The sequence below is a fragment of the Blennius ocellaris genome (genome assembly GCF_963422515.1).
Source record: "Blennius ocellaris genome assembly, chromosome: 12".
NCBI lineage: Eukaryota > Metazoa > Chordata > Actinopteri > Blenniiformes > Blenniidae > Blennius > Blennius ocellaris.
This window is the reverse complement of record NC_137661.1, coordinates 15,552,120-15,578,926: the sequence shown is the minus strand read 5'-3', so window position 1 is coordinate 15,578,926 and position 26,807 is coordinate 15,552,120. Positions and strand designations below refer to the sequence as shown.

General features: G+C 39.0%; 3 protein-coding genes across 3 annotated transcripts; all 3 read left to right on the top strand.

The window, feature by feature from the left end:
- Nucleotides 1-2,043: 2,043 nt before the first annotated feature.
- Nucleotides 2,044-4,956, top strand: hsh2d (hematopoietic SH2 domain containing; the record flags this gene model as incomplete). Its single annotated transcript, XM_080505733.1, has 5 exons — nt 2,044-2,168; nt 3,004-3,093; nt 3,218-3,383; nt 3,704-3,970; nt 4,513-4,956. 5 exons carry the CDS (start codon nt 2,044-2,046, stop codon nt 4,954-4,956), a joined length of 1,092 nt encoding a protein of 363 aa, XP_080361859.1.
- Nucleotides 4,957-6,348: 1,392 nt separating this feature from the next.
- On the top strand, nt 6,349-12,583 carry tax1bp3 (Tax1 (human T-cell leukemia virus type I) binding protein 3). The gene is made up of 4 exons (XM_080506842.1): nt 6,349-6,541; nt 8,122-8,241; nt 10,217-10,294; nt 10,457-12,583. Exons 1-4 carry the CDS (start codon nt 6,503-6,505, stop codon nt 10,604-10,606), a joined length of 387 nt encoding a protein of 128 aa, XP_080362968.1. The 5' UTR covers nt 6,349-6,502; the 3' UTR covers nt 10,607-12,583.
- A 7,942-nt stretch (nt 12,584-20,525) lies between these two features.
- slc1a6 (solute carrier family 1 member 6) lies at nt 20,526-26,400 on the top strand (the record flags this gene model as incomplete). The annotated part of the gene is made up of 10 exons (XM_080506859.1): nt 20,526-20,787; nt 20,959-21,096; nt 21,405-21,612; nt 21,981-22,023; nt 22,311-22,439; nt 22,558-22,742; nt 24,603-24,836; nt 25,011-25,205; nt 25,817-25,951; nt 26,202-26,400. The coding sequence occupies exons 1-10, from the start codon at nt 20,565-20,567 to the stop codon at nt 26,398-26,400; spliced, it is 1,689 nt and encodes a 562-aa protein (XP_080362985.1). The 5' UTR covers nt 20,526-20,564.
- Nucleotides 26,401-26,807: the final 407 nt, after the last annotated feature.

Below are 26,807 nucleotides of genomic sequence, written 5' to 3'. Positions count from 1 at the left end.
CGGAAGCGCTACCACCAATTTCCCTAAACGTTTTCATGTTTCTACTAGTATGTTGTCTGGGAAAACGGCCTTCCCATAATTCTTCCTCTGTTATTAGCTTTGTCAACTTGGATATGTCTTTTTCTCCCCTTGATGGCCCCGATGTCATAAGGTCATAACTCAGTTTCCATGCTATAGGTATGTTCCATGACATTATAACATTTACAAAATTTTAAATGTAATATTTCCATAACTTGCTAATATTTGAACATTTACCAGCACAGATAAATGAGTTTGCATGTTTCCCCTCTGTGGGTTTCCTATTGTTAGTCCTGTTTCCTTCCACAGGGAAAAACATGCATTTGAGGTTAATTGGTGACTTTTAATTGTCCGTTGGTGATAATGTCAGTGTGTGTTGTTGTGTGTTTCTCTGTGTTTGCCCTGTGGTGGACTTGTGACCTGTCTGTTGCACCCTGCCTTTACCTTTGAGACCCGGACAGGATAAAGTGATGTTGAAGATTTATTTGTGGTCATTTGTTGTGGCTGGTTTGTATAGAAAAATACCTCCAGAGGATAGTTATAGTTATGTACACTTATCTGACCTGATATCAGCTCCCATTGAGAATGCAATTAAATTAGGTCAAAAATTAACTAATACTTTGTGTCGTTAGAAGAGTATATTGTACTTTTATTTGAGTATTTCTTAAACATCAGTGCTTTCACTTGTAATTCAGTACAATTTAAGCAATATGACAATAGATGTATTTGAATAGCAATTCCCGGTGCTCTTCAAAACGCTGTTATTTGAGAAGGTGGAGGGAGGGTGGCAGTGTGTGAATAGAGAAGAGCAAAATGGACACTTTTGGACTTTATATATGCGTCACAAATATTGGTGGAGGGAAGTGATGGTGGAAAGACGTTGAGCTTTCTTTCAGAATGTTTTTCCCCTTGATAAATGTGTTGTGAGGGGGAAAATCCCTTTGAAGTAGCCCCATGTTCTTTTAAAGCAATTTATTGTTTGCACGTGTCATTAAGGAAACATGAATACATCACAAACAGAGTGTGATCGCGATCAAAGGCAGGTGCTGATTTTACCGACACAGAAGAGATATCAAATAATCTTACTGGCAACTTTATACTGTGGACTCTGGTCTATCGAAATAAGCATATGCCATATAACAGGGCTGGACTGAAGTGTCCCACTTCCTCTGTGTCCAATTTACTATGAATATTTACTGTCATCTATCAGGGTGTGTGTGTGTGTGTGTGTGTGTGTGTGTGTGTGTGTGTGTGTGTGTGTGTGTGTGTGTGTGTGTGTGTGTGTGTGTGTGTGTGTGTGTGTGTGTGTGTGTGTGTGTGTGTGTGTGTGTGTGTGAAAAATATATATAGCTGTATGATCCAGTTATTTTTATCCCATGGAATAAAGGCTCACTGTGAGATCTACATTTCTTGCCTTTTTTTTAATAATTGGTCATCCAGTATTTTCTTCTTCTTCAAGTATCTCCTTCCACTTGTTAGAGTTTAGGCTCCTCCCTCTAAACAGGTGTCGCCTGGAGAGGAAGTTCACTGTGTCATTTCATTGCAGAGCTGCCAGGAAAGGTGAGTTACTTCTGCTGTGAGCTGTTTGAGTCAGACACCTCATAAGTAGTGTCATGTATTTGTTGTAACAAAAAAAAGAATATCTCATCTTTATCTGTATGTATAAAATACAAATTTCATTATTCAACAAGATAATTTTCATCAGTTTTTTTTTAAAATCATCATGGCAAAAGGCTGACTGTATCTTTCTTTTACAGTTAATAGAAAACCTGCCAAATATTTGAAGTTGCAAATACAAGAGTTGCTATATTAACTGTAGAACAATGTTATTGGTATGTCACTCTGAACACCACACCTTGGAAAGGAAGCACTGATGTTGACCACGGTTCACACATGTCTTGTGTGTTATTACCGATCCTCTATTAAAACTTAATGAGCCGCACATGATACAATTGCAGGTCTTTGTGCCGAGGGCATTCTCCATCAAACACAACAGACGAGTCGTTTGATCCCGTCCTCATGATGATGGATTGGACCCGGTCGTCACAGGGACAACATGATGCCGTCACCTGGTTCACAAAGTACCAGCTCCAGTCCGTGATAAACAATGGCGTTGTTCCAGAATGGTTTCATGGAATTATTTCCAGGAAGTAAGTTTTCCATTACTGTCACTGTTTGCCATCTACGGAGGAGGATACCCGACAGGTCAGCGAGGATGGTGGTTTGAAAAGTCTAAATTTAAAATGTGAGGAGTGCACGTGTTGTATTTCTGATGTTTAAAATGACTCTTATGGTGTGATTTTTGTACACGCCATCGTTTCCATGATAATATCAATGTTTGTTTAAAAAAACGTTACATTATGAATGTATTATTAATAGATCCAAGATTCAAAATACTGTATTTATCCCCGAGGGGTAATTTAAAACAGCCCACAATGAGTAAACATGTAAACACAAAACGTAAAAAGCAGAGCATACTATAGTTTAAGAACAGATGTCAAAGTTGACATTGCCGTAGTAAAAGTGAAGAATATACAGCAGTTAGAAGGTAGAAATATATACCTTCATGAAGTGTAAACAGGAGAGAGTTTTCTATAAGGCTACAAGCTGATATTTTGGGAAGTTGTGCAAATCGTTTTAGGAAGTTCTTGTTCACCACATCAACAGGTGAGATGCACGCAAAAAACTGGAAGTAAATTTCATTATGAAAAAGACACGAGGCTCACTTATTCTACCCACAAGTTTGTCTTCAGAAAATGCGAAGCTAAAACAATATTACACATATCGGTGTGCACAAGGGGACAAGTCTGTCCACTATTTCAATGTTGTGAAGCTTGATTTGTTTAATGCCGCAGATATAAACGAACACATATCAGCATGACAAAATGCCGCCGTGAACGTCACAGAAACGAGGACCTCAAGCGATCAACTCGCAGGTGAAAGAGGATGTATGAAAGTAGCTATTGTTTGTGCTCATTTGTGTAGAGCAGCAGAAGACCTGCTCATGTCCAAGCCTCCGGGCTACTTCCTCATCAGAGTCAGTGAGAGTAGGATCGGCTACACTCTCTCACACCGGTGAGTGATTTCAGGGTAAAAGCAGATTTACTTATTTGTCATACTCACATCCACCAAGTACCAAAGTTCAAAGTCCTGCAATCTTCACTCTGTTCTTTTTTTTTTTTATTGTGACCCTTCACAGTGCTGAGGATCGTTGCAGACATTTCATGATTGATGCTCTGCAGGATGGTCAATATGAAATTGTAGGAGAGAACAGGCGCCACCGGCGTTTGCAGGACCTCGTGGATTATCATCATAGGACTCCCATCATGCCGTTCTCACAGGTGCTGACTGTTGCCTGTGGGCAGGTAAGGTATTACGTCTGCTATTTTACTTTGTATACAGTGGCATACATCAAATATTTGTTCTTTTTTTATTGTATTGCAATGAGTACACTTGATATCCGAATATATTGTTTAGGTTTCAATGAAAAACAATCCTTTTTTAAACTATAATCTGACATCAGGACAGCAACAGGCATTTTTCCTTTGAGTGCTGGTCATTTGAAACCAGAATGACTGCATCTTTTCTTTTCTTTCTTTTTTTTTTTGCGCTGCACCCACAAAGAAAACACAAAATGAATAAACACCTGCCGTCTCTTTTGTCTCTCTGCTTGGTCTCATATAAGTCCTCCAGTGATAAGACCGACTATGCAGAACTGCTGTTTCCAAAAGTGGATCCAAAACCAAACAGCGGTTTGCATCTGAACAACCTGCCTCTCCCGAGCACGAGTCACCGAACAGCTGCAGAAGAAGAAGAAGAAGAAGAAGATGCTCCACCAGCTCTTCCTCATCGACCCAACAACCTGAGCAGCTCCACAGGCCTTTCTGCAAATAGGCTTTACCCTTGTTTGGATGTTGAGTCGACACATCCTGACACATCACTTCCTGCTCAGGTATGAACTAATTCTATGACATTCGAAGATGCTTAAAATGTGAATTTCAAAACATTTTAAAAGGCTGCAACTTGAACGAGCTTCAATTTAGATATTATATGGAGGTTTTTTTTTAAACACGGGACTCAATATCTAGGATATTCTTCTTTATTTATGGTGCCTTGACTTGTTTAATATATGAAACTCTAGGAACTTTTCTAAAGTAACCGTTTGCTCATATTTGCAACATACTTAACAATTCATATTCAACATATGTTGCTCAGCTGAGCCGTTGTCAAGCTAAGTGAGATTGTTATATTTGTTGCACATGAGACATTTTTTAATCTCTTTGGCCTTTTCTCAGGATTAAGGTGAGCATTTAGAGCTCATGTAAAATAAACAAAAAATGAAAAAAAAACAACATGAAACTATACATATATCATCTATTAAGTTTAGTAACCAGATTCACACAATCTTGACCCATCAATTAAAAAGAAGCTGTTTTTTTTTTTTTTTTCTCTAACAAGTTTCTATGTTGTCTCTTTCCCATTCATGATCCATAGCCTGTGCCAATGACCAGGAAGAGATTTTTAGCTGACAACCCTTCAGCCATCCAACCTCCCGAGGTCCCTTTTCGGAGCAGTGTGCCTTTGTTGCCGAACCAGGTTTGCACAAGAACACAGTCTGCACCTGAGAATCCTTCCACAGCCTCTGAGCAAGCAGTGATTGCCCACATCCAGCCAGGAAAACAACAGGAGACAAAGGTGTCAGTCGTCACCAATTTCAGGAACCTCAAAAAGAAATTCCAAAGGAAGAGAAGCATTTCACAAAATACTACGTATGCAGAATTTCACGTGGCAGAAACTGACCGTGTTGGAAATGCTGAGAGTGAGTACCAGACGATTGAAAGGGGGCGGGCCTTTAGCGGGTCAGCACTGTGGTACCAGACCGACAAAGGTTTACCTCAAGAATACCTCACACCCCCTCCTTTTGCACCAGGCCACTGACACCAAGCAGGGAGAGTCCTATACTTTATGATAGATATTGCAATGACAATTGGGTTTTGTAGCTCATCCGGCACTGTGTCCTGAGACTTCCCCCATAATGAGGGGAACAGGAAAGTGGATGAATATGTCCACCACACCCTGCTTAGGAAAAGTAAAACAAAGTGACACAAAGAATACTGATTGGCAGCTTATACACTGAAAGTAGAATGTAATATTTTGTCTTAAAGGTAATATTTTTTTGTCAAATATGTTATGTTATTTTTCAATATATTCTCGAATAGAAAGACTAAATAAGTGAACCCATTACACTTCCCATTACTATATACTATATACTATATATTTATATATATAAATTTTATTTTATTTTAAATTTAAAAATGTTTTCAAGGAGTGCAACAAATATAATTTAATGTATTTGGAAGATGAAACCACCAAGGTCAATCTTTATTTTGTCAGCTTAATTTGACAGGCTTTTAAATGAATAATAACGTTTGCTATGTGTGATTGTTTGTTGACGGCATGAAGAAGAAAAGGCAGCAGGAGGAAGTTTTGAACATCATAAATCACAACATAACATAAATCCACCCCAGCAGTCGCTCTAATTCAGAAGCCATGGTGTGGTATCACGGACAGATCTGTGATCAGATTAAACAAGCTGGATGGCAGAGAAACAATTTCTGGTCATGGTCAAACTCTTTTCATAAGTTGAAATGTTGAGGTCAATATAGTTTCAAAACGCTTTACCAACAGAGAGAGGATTTCTATTGATTTCCACAAACGTTGTGTCGTACTTTTGAAATGCCCCTGTAAGTAATGTGAAGCCTGCGGAACATATGACGTCTGTGACTGTTTGTCAAATGCATATTTTAACTTTGTGATAGAACTGTGTAAAATAAAGCACTTTGAAACGTTCAGTTTGCAATATATTATTGTATTGTTTGTATATATATATTAGTATATACACATATATATATATATATATATATATATATATATATATATATATATATATATATATATATATATATATATATATATATATATATATATATAGAGAGAGAGAGAGAGAGAGAGAGAGAGAGAGAATATATATATGTATATATATAAAATTTATAAATTACCGGTAATTAATTAATTAATTAATTTTTAATTTGCAGATAATCCAGATTAACCAGGAACCATTATCTGTGTGTTCTATCGTGTAGCGTGTGTATGTGTGTATATATATAAAACGAACGGCTCGTCGAGAGCCTCTGCAGAGCAAAGTAGGGCGCCGGTCAGCCATTAAGCACCGCCCGCCCGGATTACCCAGGTGACGAGAAACGGGCAAACCCTCCGCGCCGTAACTGGAGGTGACGTCATTCGGGAAGCAGTTGGTTCGTCACTCTGGTTCGTCCCACGTTACCGATGCAGCGGGTCGAGAAGTTGTTCCCCTGAGAGAAACGCCCTGGTTTTTTGTTGGGTTTTTTATCCGATATTTCGTGCTGTAAAAATACAGTTTACCTACAAGTTTCTCCGCCTTGAACAGCCCAGCGAGCCCACAGCCATGTCTTTCGTCCCCGGGCAGCCGGTGACTGTTGTTACGGTAAGTTTGGAAGTCGAAGCAGCTTCGAATCAAACGGGACTCTATTGTTCAGCGGTCCGACTCTTTGACCGTTTCTACTAAAAAAAATAAAATAAAACCATAGTTGGAGTCCCACATGACGCCTATGAACTTATGTCAGCCGCACATATTCTCTATAACAAGACTGTTTTACATTTAAGTTAAAACATGTTGTCTCCACGTCGCGTCGCTACGTCATTTTAACTAAACAACTCGTCAAATCCGCGATGGTTGAACTTAACCTGTTACTTTTGCTACAAAGTGCGACTTTGTGTCTCTTGGAATGATTTTAAATGCCTTCACAGCGAACGAGTGACAAATTGCCGTCAACTCTGCCGTGGGTCGGTTTTCCTGTTCGAGCTGCAACGTTACTGAAAATAAAAGTACTTTAATTATTGACTTTTGCCCAGAGAAGAGCAGGAAACAGAATGAGGTCAACTATTCTCGTCATTCGTCATGTTGGTCCCTCGTATTTTTATTTTTATTTTTATTTTGCCAAGGCTCATCAGAACTATGTGAAAAAAAATCGATTATGCAGCATCTCCCCTTTTCCATAAATGTAATGTTTTTGGCCACAACCTTTATTTTTCTGGTTTTTAAAAATGTAGTAGAACTTTACATTAAGTCAATAGATTATTATTACTATCTGGTACCCACTGTGGGGTCCTGGTTGGCATTCTTGATTAAACTATCCCCCTTTCTATTACAGAATTGAATCTGTTGCTTTTCCCTCAGCATGGCTTTTTTTTCCCTTTTTGGTCTGCTTTTCACATTCAAAACACGTGTGCATGGGTCACTCTAAAATACCAGATATGGTGGCATGATGCAGATGACAAACCCCCACAGTCAGGTCCTGCAGTAGGTGTGGAGAAACTCAGAACTTTTGCCTCCAGCACTCAGTCACTCACTCAGGTTTCATGGCGAAACACACTTTTGTAATGCCTGATAAGCAGAACTCATTGTGTTCTTGGTTTGCAAATTAATTTACAGTGTGACAAAACGTGCACCGGCAACGTTCTTCTATCTCTTTTCAAAGTGAAAGAGGAGGAAAGTTCTGGCGTGCTGGCACATCCTGTCTGACTGACAAACACCCAGACGTCGCTCCAGTCGTCCTCAGACTTCATTCTGCCCAACGCGCCACACTGATTATTCACAACACGCACAGAGACGCGCTTTGTGCTTGAGACGTCTTTTCCATCAGAGTCATCTGGTCCTGGTATGAGCCTGCAGCTGCACGTCAGTGTCGAAGGCAGGGCACCATTAGTAAACTTGTCCATCCCAGTGAGAGCGACTCTCAGACAGAAACAGCCTGGAGGATTCAGTGAAGTGTCGGTGACGAATGACCCAGTGTCTCAGTGCCATGTGAAGCAACACATTGGCAGTCTCTCTTCCTTTGTCCTTCTGCAGCTTTTACAACTGTGATCTGCTTTTTCTATTGTTGCACGTTTAGCTTTTATTCCACAATAGTTGTAATATACTGGAACCCGTGTCTCACTATTTCTCCAAAACAAGAACTTGTGTTTCATTTGATTTTTATGTTCTGTTTTCTTCTCGGTGAACAGCAACGAATCGAGATCCAGAAGTTGCGGCATGGAGATAATCTGATCTTGGGTTTCAGCATCGGAGGAGGGATTGATCAGGACCCTGCGCAGAATCCGTTCTCCGAGGACAAGGCCGATAAAGTAAGTGGACGTCATACCGAAAGGACAGAAATCCGCGTTTGGTAGATTGTTTGTTTTGTTGTTGTAGTGCTTCTTGGCAGTACATCTCACACCATTGAAAAGCCCGCTTCTTTCCCCTGAGTGATGCCACATTGGGGTCATAAGTCATTTTTTCTCAGCCGGATCCAAATGGCTCTGGTTTGCAGTTGACTCATTTTGCATTTTGTGGATGGGTTGGATGATTTGCAGTTAGAAGAAACAAGATCTGTCTGCAATTTTAAAATGTATTTTTTCAACAAACACGAGAGGTACTTTTGAGAGGCCTGACCGTCAACACCTGCAGGCTCCAGAAGCTCAAAACCAGTAAAAAAGATGTTTGCTGAAAGGATTTGCTAAATAACTGACATACTCAGTTTTGCTGCTCACCCCGCAAATCTACTTTCCTTACAAGCGTGGCACCATTCAAAATGGAAACGATCAGCCTTTCATGTGATCAAAAATTTATTTCCAAAAAGCAAATTTGCAACAAAGGAATCCTCTGCCAAACATGAATGTCCTTTTTAAAAAAAAAAAAAGATTTTTAAAAAAAAAATAGTTTATTCAAATCATATTTGTGTTCTTCAGCACATCAGGCTAATGAACGTTTGCAGGACGCTACGGTTTCTGTAAGGACACGGTTACACAGAAGAATGATCAGATCCAAGATTAGATTTTCATAGAAAACTACTTTGTAGAGTTTCTACTCAACTGGTGGGAGTCGATCCAAATGTCCTGAGCCTAAACAACAAAATATAAACCTCTGGGAACAAGCCATGATGCTTTTTGTTTGTTTTTTTTTACATTAAAACACAGGTGCAACAGAGAATCAATGATTATATATAGTACATGATGTGAATTTAATTATTGTCAGGATAAAATTAACTGTCTTTTGTGTCCCAATCAGTTGGCACGTGAAAGAACGAGGCCATAAATACTGAAGTGACATTTGGACCTTCATTTTGAAGCTCCAGCTCCGTAGAACTTCATTTAATTTCACATCTGGGTCTCAAAACATCGAGACGAATGAAGTGAACAGTTGGAGAGCCACTGCTTTATAACTGTGCACTTTGTATTTGGATGTTCACCTCCGTGTTCTCCGTCACATTCACAGTTGTATGTGCGCAGCGTTTCAATGAGCTGCAGAACAGGTCAGAACACGGCACTCCTGGCTCCAGGTGCTCACAACTTACGATAAACTATCTGAATCAGAGAAATAGAGATTGCAAGTTTACGCAAGTTAAATGCGACCGACCTGCTGGCGGAACAGCAGCCAAAAGGTATGTGCTGCAGTCTGAATGCTGTGTGCCTCCAGCTCACTTCTATTTTAAATGTTTGGGACATACTTCATAAATATTTACAAAAAAATTAACACTCGGGTGTCTATTCTGCATAGGAGAGAGCATGGGCTGATTGTAATACACAATTTATACATTTTTTTGTTGTTATTTTTAATGATAAGCTCTGGAAATCCAGAGTAAACCAGCAGTAACTTGTGAACAACAAAAATGATTTAATACTTAATAGTACTAATATGTACTAAAATAATGGATTTTGGGAACAATTTCAATATCATTGGCTTAAACTGTTCATTGCAACGACTTTGCCTAAAAATAATGTGTAGAGTCCCTCTTGTTTTTGAAAATAAAACTCTTATCTCTTGTGACGTGGACTCCTACCGCCTATCACTATCACTTTTACTCATCATTTATGCAAACAAGATGTTCACTTGTTCAATTTTGAAATACTAAATTATGAATATTATCTTTGTGGTAATCCCTTTGTCCTTTTAAACTGGCTGTAAAAAAGTTGTTCAGCATACCATATTTGTTAACTACCAATTTATATCTGTGACATGTCCTTTTATTGTTTTCAATGCTTGGCTTGCCTTTTTTATACGGCGGGTAAGTTATGCAGCTCTAATTAGATGTAACATTAATTGTTTTTCTCTTGTTTAAAGGGCATCTATGTGACCAGGATATCGCCAGGGGGACCGGCTGAAGTCGCAGGCTTGATGATGGGAGACAAAATAATGCAGGTATTGCAGTGAAATTTAACTTGTGAAATGAAGGATCCACAAGATGGCACTGTGTCCTCCTTCATACAGCTTCAGTTATTTACAGCACTTTTTTTTTCTTTCTTCTTTTTGTGGTTTGTTGAAAGTTCTGCACCCATGCACATTCTTTTCTTTGTCTTTCAGGTGAATGGTTGGGATATGACCATGATGACTCATGACCAGGCTCGTAAAAGACTCACAAAGAAGAACGAGGACGTGGTGCGTCTTCTGGTGACCAGAAAGTCTTTGGAAGAAGCCGTCAGACATTCTATAAACACTTATCCCAAACAGTGATGTGGTGGTACCAAAGCGCATAAAGAAAAAAAGCAATATCAAGGGACTGAATACACACTTGCACAATAAATCGACCCCCCCCCAGTATTCAGAGAATGTTTGAAGCGTGGCCTTTATGACTACATGCAAAAAAAAAAACAACACAAGTCTTCCGAATCGCATACATTACAACATGTACTGAATCTGGATGTATCCGTTCTTACAGATCATCATTTAAAACGTTTACATTTTGTTTTGGGATAACTGGGAACCAGTGTCGGACTGAAATTAATTTTTGAAACGTACTTTATTGATATATTGAAACCAATCTTTGGCCGAACCGCTCCTCATTGAGATTGGCCACATGGGAACAAGGCTTCCTTTTCTTTTCATATAAGGTGTTAGGATCATTCCTCACAACCATTTTTAATTCTTTTTCACCGTTACTTGACCAAAGCGGGACACTGGATACACCAACAACACTTCATTGCTGTTGATGATCTCTTTCATGTCAGATTTGCTTTTCATTCGAACAACATCTTGTTGTCAAAGTCGCAGCTTGAAAAGCCAAAGTGAAAGTTCATGCCCTGTCAATCAATCAGCATAATGAAATGTAATGTTAGTTGTTTTGTGGTTTTCTTTCTTAAATGATGGTACAGCATACAGTACTAATTAATACTGTTATACACTGTTTTTGATATCTATACTTTGTTTTCACTAATCAGTTAACTGATGCATGTCTCTAATTTGTTAATTTAGCTTTTGCTCGATTTTAGGTGATACAAATGAGCTTTTCTCTGCTTCTTCTAAAATAAAAGGTGTTTTTTTTTCTTCTTTTTTTTCTATGATGCTCTAAAATCGCATTAGTGGCTAGAACTAGTTTTGGAAGATGCCTTTTATACAAAATATGTCAACGTTATTCTTTCCCGATTATCACCACTTGTTTGCTGTATTCGCCAAGAAAAAAAAGATGACCCACCATTAATTTGCTGTTTTTGCTGGAAGAGCAGTGTCACACTGGAATCTCATTCACATTGATTGTAAAATGTTTTGCAGCTCTGTACCGTCACTGACCAGAATGCAAACTGTAAACCTAAACCAAACCACAATGAATGTTTAATCATTTGGACTGTGCATCTTTAAATGAACACTACATACCACTAACTAATGATGTGTTTCTTTTTATTATTTTTTTTCAAAATTATGATGATATGCCTATTCCCAATAGAGCATTTACTAAACAATATAGGTTTTATATATAAGTTAGCACTAACAATAGTGGTGTTATAGAGACTTAAATCCTGTCATGCAATTATTTTACTTGTAAGGAAATGTAGGTTACCTATAAGCACCTGCAAAGGGCTGTTTTTCTGTTTTTCTTTACAGCATAAACTGTTTAGAATTGTTGATGTTATACATTAGATTCTAACCTCTACAGGTTCACACAACTAAAAGTTAGTTTTTATGATTATTATTTCAGGCAAGCTTTAGTTATTGGCTTATGAAATGTTTCATGTATGTATGTATGTGCTCAAGAGAATCATTGTGTTAGATAATATTCAGTTTTTCATTCGAAAATCAACAAGAAATAGAATCCAAAGGTATCATTGTGCTTTTAGAGCAATCATTTCATATATATGCACAATTTATTATATACAGTTTGTAATGTTGGTCATATATATATATATATATATATATATATATATATATATGTATATACACCTATATATGAAGGGTGTATATATATACACCCTTCAAATAGCTCCATGTTGACACTTGTAATCAGCTGACATTTCAAAGCAAAGAATCTATTCTCTGACCTTTCTGCATTTGCTGAGGCATTTTGATAGATAGCCCTTTCTGTACTTTCATCTCCTTATCAACTGAACTCAGGACCAATAAAATGCCTTTGAACTGAGGAATGAATCTGAGTAAAGTCGTCCAGAACTGAGAACATATGAAACAAAAACCACATAAAGAAATACATGTTCCTGAAAGCTAGGTTTTTCTTGTTTCTTTTTGTGACATTTTAACATGTTTGATTGATTAAATGCAGTTGGGGGTTGTATCTGGCTTATTTTTGTCAGGTTGATATGGCCCTACCGGCACTTTTCTTGTTCGTTTTAGTGGAGACTTAATGCTGATGTCAGGAATTTGCAGAGTAATGCTTAAAGTGTTTAAAAAAACACAAAACATCTGGTCACATCATGGGAGACGGTTGATTTGGGGCAACACTGAGCCAAAATCCCCCCTTTGACAAATAATTGATGAGCAAGCTGTGTGTGTGTGTGTGTGTGTGTTGCCTTGTTTGACTCTATTTGTGCGGTCCACTCTACCTTGTGAGAACTTGAAAGCTGGACACACAGCATGATAGTAAGGTGATAGAATTGTGATAAAGATATAGGTAAGAGCTTGGGAATTCACTATGTCAATAAGTAACTCTCTTCAATAGCAATGCAGTTTCCCCCATGCAAGTGTGTGTGTGTGTGTGTGTGTGTGTGTGTGTGTTGTTTGTTTTCCAGGGACGGGGAAGCACGCTCCATTCCACTTACCTGAGCATCTTAATACTATTATACCATGCCATGAGACAATACTGTGATCACACAAACATCTGAACAAGCCATCAGACTCACAATTTGAGTTTGCGCTTCACAAAATTTCAACATGATAATAACTTGATTCATATAGTACTTTTCTAGAACATGGTTACAACGTGCTTTACATTTAAAAAACCACCATTAAAAAAGGTACAAGTTATACGCGTTGCTGGGTAACTAATGGACGGCTATAAGTGGAAAGATGAGCTCCTAACTTCATTACAGGAAGTGCTGCGTGCTGTAATATAATCAGCACTTAGTGATGAAAGTGAATAATTAAAATTTTGTTGCCATAGTTATCAAATTGGTTTAATTAATTTTTATTACGATAAGACGCCCCATTTCTACTCAAGCATAATACTTTTGTATGAAATGATTTACTTGATTAATGCTCAAAAGAAGAAAAGCTCACTTTTAAACTCCCGGCAGACAAAACCAAACCTGTGATGTCGTACCAAAAGAATTCACTCGGTACCACCGAAAAGATAACACAGATAAATGTTCTTGCCTGCACTCGGGTGAATAATTACACTATCTAAATGTAGATCATACATGATCCATGCCTCCCACGTTATGGCAAGATAATTGTGTTGCCATGGTAATGCAATCTGCTCCTATCACTTTGGTCCTACACCAGATTGGAACCAGAATGAAGTCCACCGCCTATACGTCAAGCAATAAATGAATGAAGAAATGAGGTGTATGTAATAATGGCAGGGAATGTGTGACTTTCTACATTTTCATTCATTATAATTAAATTAGTATACATTACAATGAAAGTAATTATATATATATTATGATCACTGATATCAGGACCCTTTCATTTTAGTTGCTGGGCTGAGCTCCATTTGTGTAAACAAGCATTGTTCAAAATGTCAGAGTATTATCCACAATAGTCATTGATGTAAATGCTCGATATGTCATTTATTTCAATTCCTGGGGCAATAAAAACTACATCCAATCACATATTGACACAACTTGCAGAATGTTACTCCACCTTATTCTTTCTTTTTCTGAAGATCTTTTATTCACATTAATTTGTTGGATTATTTAAATTGGACCTTGTTTCAGGTGGAAGCTGAATATTAGCCTTCAGCACCTGCTTCCTGTGATACACAGTCATCCTCACCACTGACTTACTCCATGCTATTGTGTCAGCATATAAAATAGAATTAATCATGTTTTACAACGACATTGTTACAACAAAGAAATAGTGTTCCAAACATAAATGTACTTATTTTAGTGTGTAATTTATATCATCCATCCATCTCGACATGGCTTTTTCTATCTCGGGGTCGCAATATCAGCCATACAGTTGCGATGGTAGGGTACACCTCGAATATGTCATCGACCCATCAAGACAAACAACAAAATATACTGAGTGAATTAGAAACTGTCAGTAAACCATAAGTGTTTGTTTGTGAAGGGATGAAATGTACTGCCTCAAGGGGAAATCATGGAAAACAGACATGCAAACCCAGAGAACTGGGGATAATGTCTGAGTTTGACAGCACTAATGACAACAACAATACAGCAAAGTTATGAGAAGACACTACTTTTTTTTTTTAATTTATTGTTTGTCTAACTACCTTGTCACCTTGTTTGTATATTTTAGAAATATTTCTGAAGTCTTTAATACCTCTTACAATGGAAACAAAACGTGTGCGTTTGTTTGTTTTTTAATTCTTATTTCAAGAACACATTGATTCTGGAAGCGATTTCAATTTCTTCTTTCCGACTCCCTGAACTTGACCAAAATGGATGTGATGTGTGGGTGTGAGAGTGGAGCGCAGGGCAGCTGGATGCCAGCGGGGTTTCTAATACACGAGATCCCCAGAGCTCAGAGATGAGCAGATGCATGTTGTCATAGCAATCTGATGTGTACTTATACAGTGTGACTCCCGACAGGAGCCAAGTGCGTAAAAAAAGGGGGATTCAGCCCCGGCTTTCATTGTGCGGGGAAAAGAGGAGAACGCCTCATCTCAAAGTGGCTGTTTACCTCAACATGTGGCATGAAGAAAAAGCCTCTGAAAAAAAAAATATTGTAGCGAGAGCGAGATATAACTCAGGCTAGATAGTGGTGAAACGGTCAGGGTTGTGTGTTTTGTTGTTTCTCCTGGAGGATCCTTGACCTCTCCTTCGCCCACGTACACCTCCCGAGCGCTTCTCCTCGCCAGAGGCGCGCGGAGAAAGCGCGAGCCTTATAGTAAACCGTGATGATGATGATGATGATGATGGTGTTGATAGTGGAAGATGCAGTGTAGGCAACAGTAGTTCATTATCGGCTGTATGGTGGAGAGGAAGGCATCCACATGACGGTGTGAGGATCGTCTTGGACGCACGGAGGTGCGTAATCATTTATTTCTGTGTCGTCCGTCATTTATTTTTCTGCATCCGCACCGTGGGTCGTTTAACATGTCTGTCGCAGTTCGGGAGAAAGTTGCGCACACGATTGACTGAAGTTTTGATCTCTGTTGTTGCAGCGCCTACGGGGAGGACGACCGGCAAGGATCACATTCCTCATGACCGCCTGACCGATAACAGAGGCACAAACCAGGGTATCTGAGTTCATGTTTATTGAATTTATTCAAGAGTAGCTGGTTCATTCTATCTATCTATCTATCTATCTATCTATCTATCTATCTATCTATCTATCTATCTATCTATCTATCTATCTATCTATCTATCTATCTATCTATCTATCTATCTATCTATCTATCTATCTATCTATCTATCTATCTATCTAGCTGTCTGTCTATCTATCTATCTATCTATCTATCTATCTATCTATCTATCTATCTATCTATCTATCTATCTATCTATCTATCTATCTATCTATCTATCTATCTATCTATCTATCTATCTATCTATCTATCTATCTATCTATCTATATTTTATTTACGTGTCAAATTTCAAAAGACGATAAGTGCATTGATTATAGAATAACACAATGTCTTAAGTTTGTCCTCACTTTAACTCTCCCTTTCTCACCATCTCCCCCTGTGTTTTTTTGAACTGCGGGGCAGGTCTTCCCTGGGGGCCTCTGCACAACAGCTGTGACCAATAGTATATTTTGATGTGGAAAATCTGAAGTCAGGCACTCATCAAAAAAAACAAAACCAAAAAAAAAAAAACTGTAGAAAATTGATGGGCTTCACATCCTGTAACACTTTGAAATCGCATTAACCTTTAAGTAAGACCTTTGCATAAGTGGTCCACTTACTACTACATGATATGTTTCATGCCTTGTCTTTATTCTTAAATTGCTAATATTGCTCTAAACCTGTTTGACAAACTGCCGATTGCACAGGTCACCCTTTTCCTGTTTTCTTCATGGTAGTGGATTTAGTGGAGTGGATTCAGTATCTTTTGAACAGATTCATAGGAAGTGTGAGCTTTGCTCAGCAGAGTGATAAAAGATATTAACAGAAACGTTTTGTCAACTGGTAACCTCAGTAACCGTCATGAGGTTATACATGATGTCAGCATTTGCAGCACAGTAGTGGCGAGCACCCTCCCATCATATTGAGTTTGATTTAGATCATGAGTTTGAATATGGGTTGTGCCTCTCTAGGTGTGTTTGGAGTTTGCATGGACTTACTGTGTTCATGGGTTTCCCGCGGGTACTTTTCACAGTCCATTAACATACTGTACATATGAGGTTTTTCGGTGACCCTAACTTGCTCGTGAGTGTGATTATGACTGTGATTGTGCGTGGTTGCCTGTCTTTGGACCGGTGACCTGCACAGGGTGTACCCTCATTGTCAGTAGGTTTGCTCCAGTGAGTCCAGAAGATAGATAAATTGATGATCTGCACTGGGAGCGCTTGATGTGGGTTACTGTTGAAGTTTAAAACACAGATTTTGTCTTTAGCTTTTCTATTCTCATTTCTACTCGAGGCAATTTGCACCAGTGTGTAAAATCGGTGCATAAGATGCAGCAGCAATTGCATCAACGACATCATGCATGTGATATATTCTCACACTCAGCCAGCATTCATTCAAGACATATTTCAACTGGTGATTCACCACAAGATTATATCAAGGCATTATGCTTCAAATGCTTTGCTGCATGACATTCTCTGCAAAACAATCAATGGAGTGTATTTCTAGAAGAAACTTTATGTGTGAATTTGACTTTCATGGACTTGTCATGGACAGTGTGTGTGCGAGTGTGTGTGTGTGTGTGTGTGTGTGTGTGTGTGTGTGTGAGAAGGTCAGATCATATGAGAGGCCTTTTCATGTCTGCCTCTCTATAAGAGCAGGGCAGAGTCGCTCGGCTCCACACACACACACACATACACTCACATTCTCACACACACAAACACACACACCCACACACACATTCTGGCCCTTGTCGGTGTCGCTGGGACTTGGTGTTCCACCTGAACCTTGATTGGACTATTTGACTATAAACCATGAGTGGTGAGTATTCAGTTAGATGTTAGTTAAAATTTGCTCACATGTTTTCAAATTGTTTGCTTTAAAAAAAAAAATTCAATTGTTGATATTTATCATTTCTTTATATTTTGACCGGTGGACTGTTGGGATTTCTGTTCATTTTAACATAAAGCTATACTATACAACTCTACTGTGTGGTATAGTGATAAATAAATACTATCACATGAGAAAATGAAGCACATAGTGCGGCTTGAGTCGGGTTCTCCGTGTTCCAGTGTGTTTTAACATGGTAGTCTGAAGTGGCTTCTTGTTGAAGTGTGAAATGCGACTTGCCTGACCGGCTGCAGGCTCCTCTCTCCAGGAGAGTTCCTCACTGGATTGAGAGCAAGATTTAAAAGTGAAACTTTTTTGCTTATTGTCATGAAAAGAACATGTCCAAACAAGCTAATTGAAAGGCATTTCCAATCCATTAGCTTACTGTTGAACTTTTTTTTTTACACTTGTTTGCCTTCCATTTGTTGTTGGATGTTTGGGTCGTCAGCCAAGAGGGGGACATCTGTCGTTTGACCGGTGTGAAGCAGAGTTGGTGTCTTTTGGAGAAAAAGAAAAAAAAGGCTGTTGGATTGCCAACAAAATCTTGTTTTTGAACTCTGCTGAAAATAAAATTAAGGCTAACTCACTGAAATCACAAGATTCTAGCCGAGCTTTGATTGATTTTCTGTGATCAGCATGTTTGTATTGTAGAGTATGGTGTTATTTAATGTATCAATATTAGTGAATGCTTGTCTTCACTGGGAGGAGCCGTCACTCACATTCTTTATAAACACAAATGCTTACCAGCAAAATGTCCAATAAACAATGTCACTCGGTCATGTCTCATTTCATGTCACAACTTTTCCACTTGTGGGAAGTCTTTTTGATTGGGCAATAAAGAAATAGCGAAAAAAGAAAATCGACCAATTGGATTGGGAAACATTTGTTACAGGTATTTTTCTTTTAATAATAAAGTCATTAAAATATGAATGCACTCGCAAAATGTGCATTCAAGTTGGAATGATGACTGTTTCTCAGTGTTTTGCAAAGACCGTGACAGCTTTGTAATTTCCAAGACAGTGTTGGAATTTTAAAAATATATTAAAAAAAAAAAAAATATATATATATACTGTAATGAGGAGGTGCAGGATTAAACCACTTTTTCTATCTTCCCCTAATGGTCACACAGTGTTTACGTGTTGAGCAATATTTCTTCACAGTAAAATGTCTGTGGGTCTGCAGGAGGCCAGATCCTCCTGCAGAAATATAGTCACATTGCACATCAAATATACATGGGAAAAACTCTGCTACAAACACATATATGCTATTTTAACACCCACCAAATACAACTCCAACACCAAGCAGATTAATTATCAAAGATCAAAATCCGTAAAGCGCTACCTGGTCAAACCACTAGTGTCCATCAATGAGTAACAAGTCAAAAAGTCTCAAAAAGCAATTTTTTACAGAGATACAAACATAATGTCAGTCTTACTTTTGTACCTGTATAATGAATATTCAGCTGCTTTTTTCCACTTTAAGCACTCAGTATATGGTTTATTTTCCCCCCTCATTTAACCTTTACTTAACCAAGTGAGTCCCATTGAGTTTCGGGGCCAGACGTACTTATTTCCAATAAATGCTGTACTGAGATCATTCAGGGTTATCCCACTGCCTGTTAAACAACGACTTTCCCGTGTTACAGTGCGGCATCTCACAACAACAGACTGCACTAAACTCATACTACACTAGACTCATACTACACTAAACTCCAAGTGCGGGGCTTCAAGTCTGTTTACTGAGGGTGGTTAGAAGGAAATGCTGTAGCCTAGATAGATAAGAAGTCAGACCAACAGCCACGTGTTTGTGGCACACAGAGGGAAGGAAACACGGTAAGACTAGCAGAGATCCATATTTTTTTTGTTGTAATTTACAGTTGTTACTGCGCATTTCAACTTGAAACTATTAACATGATTAGGAAAAGTTTTGGTAGCCACTCAGCTGTTGTTGGTTTACAGACTTTAATACAAAACAAGCCGTGTTTTAATCAGCCACAACTAGACTTGTAGTTTACTGCATATTCAAGGTCATTTAGGATATAATAAAATTCTAATAAAAATCCAATATTTAAATTAAACCTCTTTTCTAAAAGTAGTGATGCCTCTTTCTTTTATTATATATTGTTTCTATTTGTGTCTTAGTGTAGTTCTCTACATGCCTATTAGCCAGTACAATATACGGTTATAATCAAGTATTTGGATAATAAAGATACTGGTAGACTATCAAACATTTTTATTATATATGTTACAGTTTAAAGGCAGAAATAAGAAATAAGATGTCTGCATCGGCTCTGATAAGCAAACTTCCCTCCATTTCTGGTGCACTGGTGTGTTGTAATAGTGATTTGCTGCCAGTCTACGGACGACATGTGTTCTGGTTGAGCTGGGGTTATTATTGTTCAACAATGATTAATTGTTGGCAGTTGATGAGCAACAATACATTTATTGTGTTGCATTTTCTGTATGGATTTGTGCTTTTGTGTTTTTATTTGTCTATACTCACACTGTTTTACCTAAATAGCGGACTGTAAATTCTAAATACAATGTGCAAAAGGTCTAATGCAGTCCTGGCTTTGTTTCTATGTGCAGCAAAAGTCATGTGTGTCCGTCTTTCTTACAGCATACCTGACTCCTCTTCATAAGTTATCTTTCATTCTTTCCAGGTATATTCCATCATGTGCTTTTGGAAGCTGATGATTTCAGCTCCTCAGACAATATGACTGTGTGCACTCGTTCTTTGAATGTTATTAAAAACGTCATCTGGAATAGTATGTGGGCCAGAGTTTGCACATCAGAAAAAGTAAAGGATTCCAGCCTCTTCATTTTGCCCTTGTCTCCCTGCCTAGTTTCTCACGAGACCTGCCTCTTGGACCAGGTGCTGGACCTTATTATGAGCGAGAAGCCTCCCGCCAGCACCAGTCTTTTTCTAAACGAGGACGCAGACAAACTGCCCGCTGCAGACAGAGGAGACCTGAGGAGACGCGTTCGAAGGGCCATGGAGAGAAAAGCCAGCGGCATGAAGGAGAGGATAAGCCACATCAGCTCGAGCAGCGTCAGAGGTTTTTTCAAGAGAAACCTCTTTGTCCTGTTCACGATTGCTGCTGTGGCTCTGGGTGAGTGGACAGAGGAGCCCGGTGAGGGTTGAACATGAGGGTTTTGCCAGTCAGGTGACTCCATTTGACTTGTTTTATCTGTGTGTGTGTGTGTGTGTGTGTGTGTGTGTGTGTGTGTGTGTGTGTGTGTGTGTGTGTGTGTGTGTGTGACTTCCTTTATCCTTTATCCAGGGGCCATCCTTGGCTTTGCTCTTCGCCCTCACAACCTGTCACTGAGGGAGATCAAGTACTTCTCCTTCCCCGGGGAGCTCCTCATGAGGATGCTGCAGATGCTGGTGCTGCCACTCATCATCTCTAGTCTGGTCACAGGTTGGTTTCTGAAGAACAATTTTTTTTCTCTTTTCCCATGAAGTTACGGCCAAGACCCTCAAAAATATGTCGTGGTTACTTTAAATCCAGTAGTCAGGGTGCTCCTTGATTTGCATGGTGATTCAGCTTAGGTTGATAACAAATGCAATTATTGAAGGGATATTTGTGTTAACTTTTCAAGATACTCATCTACCGTCAAGAAATTTCCAGTAATAATGTAGAAGATATTTAGTATTTATTGGTCATCCATGAATGAACACTGAAATCATCTAAAATCTGCATTTTTAAATCAATCTCTTGTGTATCAGGTATTTCCTCTTTGGACAGCAAAGCGTCAGGTAAGATGGGTGTATGTGCCGTGGCCTACTACATGGTGACTACCCTGATCGCGGTGTTTATCGGCATCGTGATCGTCATGATCATCCAGCCGGGAAAAGGAAGCAGAGACAGTCCAGTTGACAAAAGTGGAAACATTGAACCTGTTCAGGCTGCTGATGCTTTTCTGGATCTTATCAGGTGACGACTCATAATAAGATGCGACTGATTGTTGTTTCATACTGAACTGACATCAAAATTGCACATATGTTTATGAGAACTTGTCAATAACAATAGTAAGAAATATCTAATCTGATTACTCTTGAACATGATGATTAACATGTGTATTGATAAAGAAAATGTAGTATTACAGACTTAATGATCCGCTATCCCTTCTCTCTCTCTCTCTCTCTCTCTCTCTCTCTCTCTCTCTCTCTCTCTCTCTCTCTCTCTCTCTCTCTCTCTCTCTCTCTCTCTCTTTCTCTCTCTCTCTCTCTCTCTCTCTCTCTCTCTCTCTCTCTCTCTCTCTCTCTCTTTCTCTCTTTTTGTTTTGTTTGTCTTAATCTCAGGAACATGTTTCCGCCCAATCTGGTAGAAGCCTGTTTCAAACAGGTGAGGCTTTTGTCCACTTATACTCATGTATATTTTATGTTAAATGCAACAACAGCAAAAAACAAATAATATAAAGAAAATTTGATTCTTCAAATTTCATCCCGATATTCCGGTCAGAGATCTCTGAATCTTGAACACAAATACAACCGATGCTCAACGAAAAAGCATGTGGGGGGGAAGAAAAAAAACAAACCCCATTTAATTTCATTTTTCATTTTGAAATCACATGTATCATCATACTGAATTAAACTATCTTGAAACATAGCTGATCTCTTTTGCCCTTGCAGTATAAAACCATGTACAAGAAGACTGTTCACACAAGGAACGTGACGGTGACCCTGAACCTCACCGACTCTCTCAACGTGACTGAATCTATCTTGAATGTGAACCTCAGCAGGGTGCTGCACACTATACAAGTAGGCGGAATACGTCCTCTGATTGAGCACTTTAGACTCAATTTAAATACCATACAGCTATAATACTACCTGTGTTCTTTAATTTGTTCGACACGTGTGTGTGTGTTTCCTGTCACAGGAGACGGTGGAGGAGACGGTCCCTGTGTCGGGTTCCTCTGGGGGAGTTAACGCTCTGGGTCTGGTGGTCTTCTCCATGTGCTTCGGTCTGGTCATCGGCAACATGAAGCAACAGGGCCAGGCTCTCAGGGACTTCTTCGACTGTCTGAATGAAGCCATCATGAGGCTGGTGGCCATCATCATCTGGTCAGTACAGAGTAGAGGTTAAACATCGGTACTACGACGTCCATCAATATTCATACGAGGTTTTCGAGTTGAAGTTGTTTGCTGGCCAAATGCAGAAGTTATGTCAACCTCAGCAAACACTGTTAAACTTCAGATGTCAATCAAATACTAAAAATCAAGGCTGCCAACACTGTAAAACTCATACAACTTCATATAGTCTCACATTATAATGTGACACAAGCCCTTGCATAAATTACAGTTACTAAACAATTGAATGTCAGGATTCATTTTAAGGTTTCTATGTTAATCAACATTGTTGTAAACCTGGTCTTTAAAAGCTTGATGCAAGTGTTTTATGTGCTTCTTGGTTTCTCCCCGGTTGCTGCTTGGATTGAAAGATTAAAAATTAAATGTTACAACAAAAGGATAAATCTTCTTGCAAATTTAAATTTACAAAAATAGTATGTCAGAAAAAAAACCAACAGTCAAAAGGAGATATTACATATCATTGAAAGGTATGTCTCAGCCACGCTGCTCACTGTAGCGCCCTCCTGTGTTTCTTCATCACACTGTGCCTGTAATATAGATTGTTCTGTTTCAGACTCTCTCTTTGCCACCTTTGTATTGAAATTAATTACTACATACTGGGAGAAGCTATTCTATAAATCATATAGTAGTTGCGATCAGGCTGTGGTGGTTTTAGAAAAGAGCTTCCAGATTACTTGATAGATTTGACGCTTTAGAAGAACCAATGTGCACAGGTGGCCAATGACAAGGTATTTGTATTACTTAGATTGCCTTAGATTGTTCAGGTACCTCTTTATTTAAGGATTGCTTTTTCTGACAAATGGTTACTTTTAATCCATACATTGAGCACAAATATATGTAGTTTCTGGTCCTCCTATTCTACTGTTATAACATTTAAAGGCTCAAAGCAGCTGATGGTAACATAAATCCATAATGAAGGTGCAGAAAGTGATTTGATTTGATTATTTTTGGATACATGCCAGTTTTTCTTAACATCTCTTTAGAAATATATTTCGTTTCTCACTCACTCAGAACAGCAATACAAACTGACTCATAATTGTTGTCATTACTCACGATTAAGCTGGTATATCCACACATAACACATGTATTGTAACAATAATAGTTATGAAACGTGCATATATATGCATGCACAAAATACCCTCACATACCTTCACTACCCCAACCATCAAAAAACAGAAAGTTTTAAAGAATCATTGTGAATCTGTAAAGTTTAACATTAATTTTGACTTTTTACTTGTTGTTGGGCACATTTCAGAACCTGTACTTTTGTACTTTTACTTAAGTATAGTAGTGAGAGGCAGTCTTAGCTTTGAGGTCATGGAAGCAAGGTTGTAAGCAGAAGTTTGCTCGTTAGAATCTTATTGCCGATGCACAACTGCTGTGGGTCCCTGAGCAAGACATTCAACAGATTCAACGAAAGCATCCCGATTCAACGAAAGCATCCCGTTCCTATGACTCGATATTCTGTGTTCGGATGCATTTAACTGAAATAATTTAAGTATCTTTAGTGAAAACTTTGTCTCGATCTTGATGACTCCTCGTTTTATTTTAGTTAAAACAACTCCAATTGACCAAACCTGCATTTTTACATATTTTTCTTCTAATTTTTCTAAAATATACTGTAAAGTTGTGAATTTCACCGTTAAGTCAGATTTTAACCAGACATAGTTGAAGAACAATATCCAACATCCTTTCTCTCTGACGTGCAGAAGCAATATGTGTGTGTTTGTGTTTACGGCCGTCTCTCTCGCTCTCTCTCTCTCTCTCTCTCTCTCTCGCTCTCTCTCTCTCTCTCTCTCTCTCCCCAAATGGATTCATGTCACCTTTTCTCAGGTACGCTCCGGTTGGCATCATGTTCCTGATTGCAGGGAAAATTGTGGAGATGAAGAATCTTGCAGAAGTTGGAGGTCAGCTGGGGATGTACACCGTTTCAGTCATAGTGGGCCTCCTCATTCATGGACTTTTTGTCCTGCCGCTGCTCTACTTCTTGGTGACCAGGAGGAACCCGTATAGCTTTATTGCCGGGCTGCTGCAGGCGCTCATCACTGCTCTGGGGACATCCTCTAGGTGGGGCTAATCCTCGAATATTCAGCAACATAAGTGTATATTTTGATTCATAAATCAGCCTCATGATGTGACTTCAACCAGCGTCTACGTCAGGATTGCCGTTGGGGTGCGTGATGATAGAAAGTATTTTTTACATTTTGTATTTCTTTCTATCTTTCTACTTTCCTAAACCAGCTCTGCCACTCTCCCTATCACCTTTCGCTGTCTCGAAGAAAACAATCATGTGGATAAACGAGTGACGCGCTTTGTCCTCCCAGTGGGCGCCACTATCAACATGGACGGCACCGCTCTCTACGAGGCGGTGGCGGCCATCTTTATTGCTCAAGTCAATGACATGGATCTAAACTTTGGCCAGATTCTCACCATCAGGTAATCTATTTTTTTTGGTTTTAAGAGGTTGTTTACACTTTACTTTTTGCCTTTTCACTTATGCAATCTGATGATTTGCTCTCTTATTATCAAAGGGTTATTGGTCCATTCAGATCTGTTCTTTCTCTTGATCCAGTGACGGCTAATTTAGTTTAGCTCGATTTAGTTCAGAAAGGTTTTTCTCAGAAATAGCTTAAACGATAATGAAAATGAATGAAGCATCCTAATTTGTTGCACTTTTAATCTGACATTTATGTTGTCATTGTGAATGCAAACAAAATCTTAATAAAAAGTTAAGTTTTATGTTTTCTCATTCTTGATTTAGACCAGGTAAATACATGACAACCATGCTCACAATGAAAATAATTCATATTTTCACATGGAAGGATCATTTATGTAAAGAATATACATTTAAAAAAGTTTCCTTCTGATATGTAGTTGATACATAAACTGTATGATACTGTAATAGGACATATGGCAGTCTTATTATAATTCCTCATATGCCGTCATCACTCTACTACTTCCCGCCAGGATTGCACATGTGCTGTTTGTTTGTTTCCCTTTATTAAATGTCTTCACTCCCCTGTTCATCCCTCCCACCGCCCACTCAGTATCACAGCAACGGCTGCCAGCATCGGAGCAGCAGGCATCCCTCAGGCTGGCCTGGTTACCATGGTGATCGTATTGACATCTGTGGGACTGCCCACAGAGGACATAACACTGATCATCGCCGTGGATTGGTTCTTGTGAGTTCCCACTAAATGTCAGCTTGATGGGGATTGGTCTGGGACTGTGCCAACCTAAATGTCATATTAAAGCTTCAGAGAGCCCAGAGGTCCCACAACTACAAAGGTTATTAATGCATAATGCAGAGAGACAGATGAGAAAGCCTGCAAGTGTTTTAAACAGCAGATCACGAATGTTCCTGAACTGTTTGTCAAATTGTCCATCGCTTTTCCTCTTTTCACCACTTCTTTCCGCTGCCCCTGCCACCAGGGATCGTCTGCGCACCACCACCAATGTACTGGGCGACTCGCTGGGGGCTGGCATTGTGGAGCATCTTTCCCTTGGAGAGCTGCAGAATCAAAATACGGAGATGCACAACTCCGTCATCGAGGAGAACGAGAAACCCTATCAGCTCATCTGCCAGGACAACGACACAATCAACCACCTGAACAGTGAGACCACAATGTAAATCCTCACACTTCACCTGAGTGGACGTTATGTGACAAACGTGCATCGGCTTGAAAGTTGGTTTGAAAAGCTGCAGTGAAGTGGAGCGGCACAGCCGGAAATAACAATTCTTGGTTGACTAAGTTAGCATTTGTGGTTCGCGGGGAGTTGTTTTGGTTGCTGAAGACACAAATGCAAAAAATGTTTCTCCATGACAGAACCCATCCTATGACAAGAAGTTAAGTGCACATGCAGTTTGGATGCTATCACACACACCAAGAGATAATTCGATTATATATATATATATATATATATAAAATTTCCTCCAGGTCAAATCTTCAGTCTATGTGCAAACATGAGTACAAATTGTAAACTACACAGACACAATTTTACACATATCTGCATTTAGTTTGTAGGAACCCTAGTTTT